General features: G+C 69.3%; 2 protein-coding genes across 2 annotated transcripts; one reads left to right on the forward strand and one right to left on the reverse strand.

Annotated features, from left to right (window-relative positions):
- The first annotated feature begins 1,011 nt into the window (after window positions 1-1,011).
- Window positions 1,012-2,994, forward strand: TMEM52 (transmembrane protein 52). The gene is made up of 5 exons (XM_059691547.1): window positions 1,012-1,131; window positions 1,216-1,259; window positions 1,347-1,388; window positions 2,159-2,334; window positions 2,428-2,994. The coding sequence occupies exons 1-5, from the start codon at window positions 1,063-1,065 to the stop codon at window positions 2,604-2,606; spliced, it is 510 nt and encodes a 169-aa protein (XP_059547530.1). The 5' UTR covers window positions 1,012-1,062; the 3' UTR covers window positions 2,607-2,994.
- A 241-nt stretch (window positions 2,995-3,235) lies between these two features.
- Window positions 3,236-5,545, reverse strand: CALML6 (calmodulin like 6). The gene is made up of 5 exons (XM_059691549.1): window positions 5,255-5,545; window positions 4,190-4,364; window positions 3,954-4,098; window positions 3,527-3,627; window positions 3,236-3,447 (listed from the first exon to the last, which is right to left on the reverse strand). The coding sequence occupies exons 1-5, from the start codon at window positions 5,255-5,257 to the stop codon at window positions 3,401-3,403; spliced, it is 471 nt and encodes a 156-aa protein (XP_059547532.1). The 5' UTR covers window positions 5,258-5,545; the 3' UTR covers window positions 3,236-3,400.
- Between the last annotated feature and the right edge of the window lie 455 nt (window positions 5,546-6,000).

The raw sequence follows: 6,000 nt of genomic DNA on the forward strand, positions 1-6,000 counted from the left end.
GGGCAGGCTGCTCTCCTGCTGGGGCCCTGGAACTCAGTGCCAAGGCCCTGCCTGAGCCCCATGGGCCTGGAAGGCAGTGCGGCAGGAGGGAGGAGGGCGAGGGGCAGCCTGGCGGGAGGGGCCCTGGCGGCTGCATTACAGCTGGGGTGCGGCAGAGGTCGGAGATCGAGATCGAGATCGAGGGGTAGTGCCTGGCAGATCCTGGCAGGAGGGAGCCGGACAAGGCCCTGCCCAAGGGGGTGTGCTGAGTGCAGTGATGGGCAGGCAGGAAGCTGCTCCGCACTTGCTGCCACCTGCGCCTGGTCACCAGATGGGGGAGCAAGGGGCACAGTGAGCCTAAGGGGCCTCGCCTGGTGGGCGGGGTGAGAACTAGGGGGACCTCCTGGAAGGGATGACCCAGCCTTCCCCAGCTGACTGGACAGCGGGCACTCCAGGCCCAGACTGAGCATGGCTTTCAGGCAAAATGCCCCTGGAGGGCGGTCGCCCGCAGCAGGGCCTACCCCAGGCCAGCCTCATGCGCCTGCAGGGCGCCGTGGGTGGCCTCCTTTGTCCTGGGTGCCACCCCCACTGGCTGCAACTCCCCAGCCCAACGGCAGGGCAGGCTGAGGGCTCCGCACCTGAGCCGAGAGCGAGACCACCCCCAAACCCTGAGGACCGGCCCCCAAATCCTGAGACCACCCCAAACCCCGAGACCACCCCCAAACCCCGAGACACCCCCAAACCCCGAGACCACTCCAAACCCTGCGACCGACCCCCAAATCCTGAGACCACCCCCAAACCCTGAGACCACCCCCAAATCCGAGACCACCCCCAAACCCTGAGACCGGCCCCCAAATCCTGAGACCGGCCCCAAACCCCGAGACCACAGGATGCCAGACGGTCGGGGCGAGCGCATCAACTCGCCGAGGGCGGTCCTTAGGGCTGGAGTCCGGGCGTGGTCACGGGGCCCTGGGTGGGGCTGGGGGCGGGGCCACGGGGCGGGGCCACGGGGCGGGGCCTGCGCGGGGCGGGGCCTCATATAGCGGCGGGCGGCCGGGCCTGCGCTCCGCGTCCGCGCCCAGAATGCTCGCCGGGGCGCCGGCCGCCCGCGGGCTCCTGCGGCTGCTGCTGCCGCTCCTGCCGCTGCCGCAGGTGGGTCGCTGGGCTGCGCGGGGCTGGGCTCCGCGGGCGGGTCTGCGCGCCGCGCCGAGCCCAGCTCAACCCCTGTCCCCGCAGGTGACGCCGGGCTCCTCGGCCGGCAGCTGCGACCCCTCGGACCAGTAAGTGCAGGGGCGGCGCAGGGCAGCGGCCCGGCCCCCGTGGGGGAGTCTGGGGCGGCGCGCTGACCGCAGGTGCCCGTCCCGCAGGTGCCCGCCCCCCGCCCGCTGGAGCAGCCTGTGGCACGTGGGGTAAGTGGAGGCCGGGCGCGCCGCCGGCCCGACGGTCTCCCCGGGCCAAGCGCGCCAGGTCCCGGCTCCGGCGCAGGGCAGTCGCCGGCTCTGTGCCCGCCCGGCGCCAGCGGTCAGACGCGGGGCCTCCGCAGCCCTGGAGGCTGAGCAGCCTCCCGCCCCCCGCACCCGGGTCGCTCTCCCTGGGGTCCTGCCCCGGCCCCGCCCAGCGCCCGGGACACTCAGCTCCGCCGGCTCGCCCGGCCCACTGCCCGCCTCCCCTCCTGGGGAGTCCCCTGGAACATGGTCGCAGGCCTGGGCACTGGATCGTGCAGGCGGCTCAGGACAGCGTGTCCTGGGAGCGAGCCCAAGGCCACTTGTGGAGCCTGGAGGCAGCCAGGCCAGCGCCAGACGCAGCCCAGGAGGAGGTGTCCGGCCTGGAGAGAGAGTCTCTCTGTCTGTCTGTGTGTTTTTAATGATACAGATTTTTTAATGCTTTTAAAATGTTTTTATTGATGAGAGGAAGGGAGAGGGGGAGAGAGAGAAATATTAATGATGAGCATCATGGATCGGCTGCCTCCTGCACGCCCCACACTGGGGATCGAGCCTGCGACCCGGAAATCGGAACCCAGACCTCCTGGTTCATAGGTTGATGCCCAACCCCTGAGCCACCCTGGCCGGGCTCTGGTCCCCCTTTCCCCTGTCCACTTTCCTGCCTCACGTGGTGGGCCATCGGGAAGCAGGTGCCTGCGCGGGTGCGTCCAGCGGCAGGGTCTCGCTCCCCTGCCCAGGCTCGTCCTGCTCGCCGTCCTGCTGCTGCTGCTGTGTGGGGTCACGGCCAGCTGCGTGCGCTTCTGCTGCCTCCGCAAGCGGGCCCACGCCCAGCCCCTGCCCACGGCTCCTCAGCCCTGCGACCTGACGCTCTTCCCTGGGGACAGCGACAGCCCCGCGCACAGCACTGTGACCTGTGAGTGGCCGCCCCTCCCCAGGGCCCCTGCCTGCTGGGGGTGGGCGGGCGAGGGCCAGCCCCAGCCCACAGATGCACTCTGGTTCCCCGTAGCCTACAGCTCCGTGCAGTACCCGCTGGGCATACGGCTGCCCCTGCCCTTCCCGGAGCTGGACCTGGACGCCATGACCCCTCCCGCCTACAGCCCCATCTACACCCTGGAGCTGCCTCCCTCCTACGACGAGGCTGTCAGGATGGCCAAACCCGGACAGGAAGAGCCACCTCCTCCGTAGCCTCGCCCCCTCCCCGGGGCCTCAGGCCCGGGGACCCCCGAAGAGCGGGGAGCTGAGCCTCCAAGACCAGCCGCCGCCCCCCCCCCTGCTGTAACCCTGGTGTCTCCCCAAGGGGGTGGGGAAGGTCTCCCGATGCCACCAGCCACACTGTGCTCCCAGGAGACCCCCAGCCACCCTCCCCATCCTTCCCCCGGGAAGGCCAGACGTCCAGCACATTGCTGCAGCCCTGGCCTCGTTGCTATGCAACGCCAGGCAGACACACACACACAGGTTGCTACATCCAGCCCCAGCCCCTGGCCCAGGCCCAGGCCCAGCAGGCCCTCTGCCCAGAGGAAGTCCCACAGTTCTGAGCCTCCACAGTGTTTTGGAGAATAAAGTTTGTATCTGAGTGGCCTCTGCCTGCAGGAAAGGACTTGTTCCGGGAGGGCTCTCGGGCCGCCCCCCACCCTGGCAGGTGGACAGGGTGAGTGCTTGGGCTCGACCTGCACCAGCCTCTCCTTCGTGTGGCTATGGGTGGGATCAGATATCACAGCAGGTGCTGGGCTGTGCGCCCTGGCTGCCTCTGGGAAACCCTCCCCCTTTCCAGACCCACATCTGTGCCAGGCTGGGGCGGGGGAGCCACAGGAGTCTTGCGGGCCGCGTTTATTGGCTACTTTTCTGGGGTGGGTGGGGCAGGTGGGTGAGCAGGGCAGGTGGGTGGATGGGATTGGGTGGGGCAGGGCGTGGTAGGTGGGTGGGGCTGGGAGGGTAGCGGCTCCTGGTCGGGCAGGCCTCCCAAGGCCTAGCAGCGGCTCCTACTGGACCAGCTTGAAGGACTCTCCGGTCATCATGTCCACGAACTCTGGCAGCAGAGGGTCAGGTCAGTGCCCAGCCTGCCCGGCTGTGGGCTCCCAGCCCCGCCCCCCCGCGTCCCCCCTCACCCTCGTAGTCGATGGTCCCGTCCCCGTTCTTGTCGGCCTCCTTCATCATCTGCTCCGCCTCCACCTCATTGAGGGGCTCGCCCGCATTCGTGAGCACATACCTGCAGGCCCCCCAAACCCCCAGCCCTGAGTGGCAGCGGGCAGGCAGCGCCCCGCCCACCCCCAGCCCTGAGTGGCAGCCCACAGGCAGCGCCCCGCCCACCCCCAGCCCTGAGTGGCAGCCCGCAGGCAGCGCCCCGCCCACCCCCAGCCCTGAGTGGCAGCCCGCAGGCAGCGCCCCGCCCACCCCCAGCCCTGAGTGGCAGCCTGCAGGCAGCGCCCCGCCCACCCCCAGCCCTGAGTGGCAGCCCGCAGGCAGCGCCCCGCCCACCCCCAGCCCTGAGTGGCAGCCCACAGGCAGCGCCCCGCCCACCCCAGCCGGCCCTACTTGAGCGTGTCCCAGTCGATGTAGCCCTTGCCCTCCTTGTCGAAGATCTGGAAGGCGGCCCGCAGCTCCCCCTCCTGGTTCTGGGCCTTCTCCCAGTAGATGCCCATCAGCGCCAGGAACCCGTCGCAGTTGAAGAAGCCTTTGTCTGCAGGGGCGGGGTGCAGGACGTTCCCTGAGGGCCTGGGCGCAGCCGCCCCCCTCAAGCCTCCCCAGGCCCCGCGCGCGTGCGGCCTCACTGTCTCGGTCCACGTCCTTGGCCATGGAAGCCAGCTCGCTCTTGGTGGGGTTGATGCCCAGCAGGCTCATGAGCCGCTCCAGCTCGGCCGTCTTCACCTGCCCGTTGCCCTCCTCGTCGAACATCTCAAAGACCCCCTTGTACTCCTTGATCTGCTCGGGGGTCAGGCGCTCGGTCTGCGGGGACACGGGGACACGCCGCCGGCTTCACAGGGGCCCTCTGCCCCCGGTCCAGGGAGGTCTGAGGCCCCAGGACACGTGGCACAGACACCCTGCAGAGTGTGTGGTTTAGAAAGGACGCCCCCCGCCCCCGCCCTGGTCGGTGTGGCCCAGTGGGTAGAACATCAGCCTGCGGACCAAAGGGTCCGGGTTCGATTCTGATCAAGGGCAGGTACCTGGGTTGCAGGCTCCTCCCCTGCCCTGGTCGGGGCTCCTGCGGGAGGCAACCAATGGATACGTTTCTCTCTGTCTTTCCCTCTCTCTTCTCAGTGGGAAATATCCTCAGGTGAGGATTAAAAAATAAAAATAATAAAACATTAAAAATAAAAAGGAGGCCCAGCCCAGAGCCAGCCCCCAGACCAGGGGAGCAAGTGGTGGGCGTCCAGAGATGGGCACGGCTGCCAGGCAGCTTAGGGGAGGGCCCTGGGGTGGGGCCAGCGCACAGGTCAGCCCTGAGGGAGCAGGGGCTGCAGGCAGGGCCACAGCAGGGGACCCAGGTGAGAGCAGGTGAAGGGCACCTGGACCCGCGTGGGGGGGAGCCTGATGGGAGGGGGGTCCTGGGGGCGGGGGGCTTCCCGGCCGCGCACAGACAGGGTTTATGGCAGAGCCTGTCCTGGCCCCGTCTGCCTGCGGCCTCCATGGCAGCTTCCTGGAGGGTGGTGCGGTCTCGGCCCCCACCCTGCCCTCTCCCAGCCCTGCTAGGCTTCCTCCTCTGTCCCGGGGAGACCCTCACAGCTCCAGGCCCCACCATCCCTGCGCCCGGGGGCTCTGTCCACCGTTGCCCCAGGCTCTGCCCCCGGCCCCGCTCCCCACCAGCAGCCCCGGGACTCTGCCGGGAGCAGCCTTACCATGTCTGCGGCCGGCCGAGAGGACACTGCGCAGGGTCACCAGAGCTGCTGTGGGCAGAGCGCGGGGCAGAGGCGGCCGCGTTTATCTGGGCCTGGCTGCCTGGGGTCCCTGGGGCCCAGGTCCCAGGGTCCTTTTATGGGCCGGAGATCCTGCTGTCCTATTTCGGGACAGGCCTGGCCCTTCCCTGCCTGGCCCCTTCCTGGCTCTCCTCAGCCTGAGCATCCCCTCACCCCGGAGCCCCCCTCGGACCCTGGGCCCCAGCAAGAATGGACGCGTGGTAGGGCCACGGGCACAAGAGAGGCAGTTCTCTCTTCACCGTGTCCCCGCCTCCCCCTCCGTGGCAGGACCCTCACAGTCGCTGCTGTCACGTATTTGTGAGGGTTCCTGTTGGGTGTCCACCCCGGTCAGCACCCCCCTCATGCCCATGAGGGCCCAGCACCCCGGCGGTGCCAGTGCCTGGCAGGTGCTCTAAACACGGGGAGGGCAGGAGGCCTCTCCCGCCCCCGGCGCGTGCAGCAGGGGCTGAGGCCCACCGTCCAGGGGGCAGCTTCACGCGGCCGGGGGTAGGGGCCAGGACGACAGGACCGGGCCAGACCAGCCACCCGGAGGCCAGGCCAGGTCTCCTCCGGGCGGTCAGCGGCTATTCTGGGGTTTCTCGGGGAAACCTGACCCCCTTCCACACAGAGCAGCAAAGCTGGCTCCTGAGGGAGCTGGGAGCCAGGCCGTTCAGTGACGAGATGCCACA

This window comes from Myotis daubentonii, chromosome 3 (genome assembly GCF_963259705.1).
Source record: "Myotis daubentonii chromosome 3, mMyoDau2.1, whole genome shotgun sequence".
Classification (NCBI taxonomy): domain Eukaryota; kingdom Metazoa; phylum Chordata; class Mammalia; order Chiroptera; family Vespertilionidae; genus Myotis; species Myotis daubentonii.

Coding starts and splice junctions, on each gene's coding strand:
- TMEM52 (XM_059691547.1), top strand. CDS start 1,063: ATGCTCGCCGGGGCGCCGGCCGCCCGCGGGCTCCTGCGGCTGCTGCTG. Junction 1,260..1,346: donor AGCTGCGACCCCTCGGACCA/GTAAGTGCAGGG, acceptor CCCGTCCCGCAG/GTGCCCGCCCCCCGCCCGCT. Junction 1,389..2,158: donor AGCAGCCTGTGGCACGTGGG/GTAAGTGGAGGC, acceptor TCCCCTGCCCAG/GCTCGTCCTGCTCGCCGTCC.
- CALML6 (XM_059691549.1), bottom strand. Junction 4,099..4,189: donor CAAGGACGTGGACCGAGACA/GTGAGGCCGCAC, acceptor CCGCCCCTGCAG/ACAAAGGCTTCTTCAACTGC. Junction 3,628..3,953: donor ATCGACTGGGACACGCTCAA/GTAGGGCCGGCT, acceptor GGGGGCCTGCAG/GTATGTGCTCACGAATGCGG.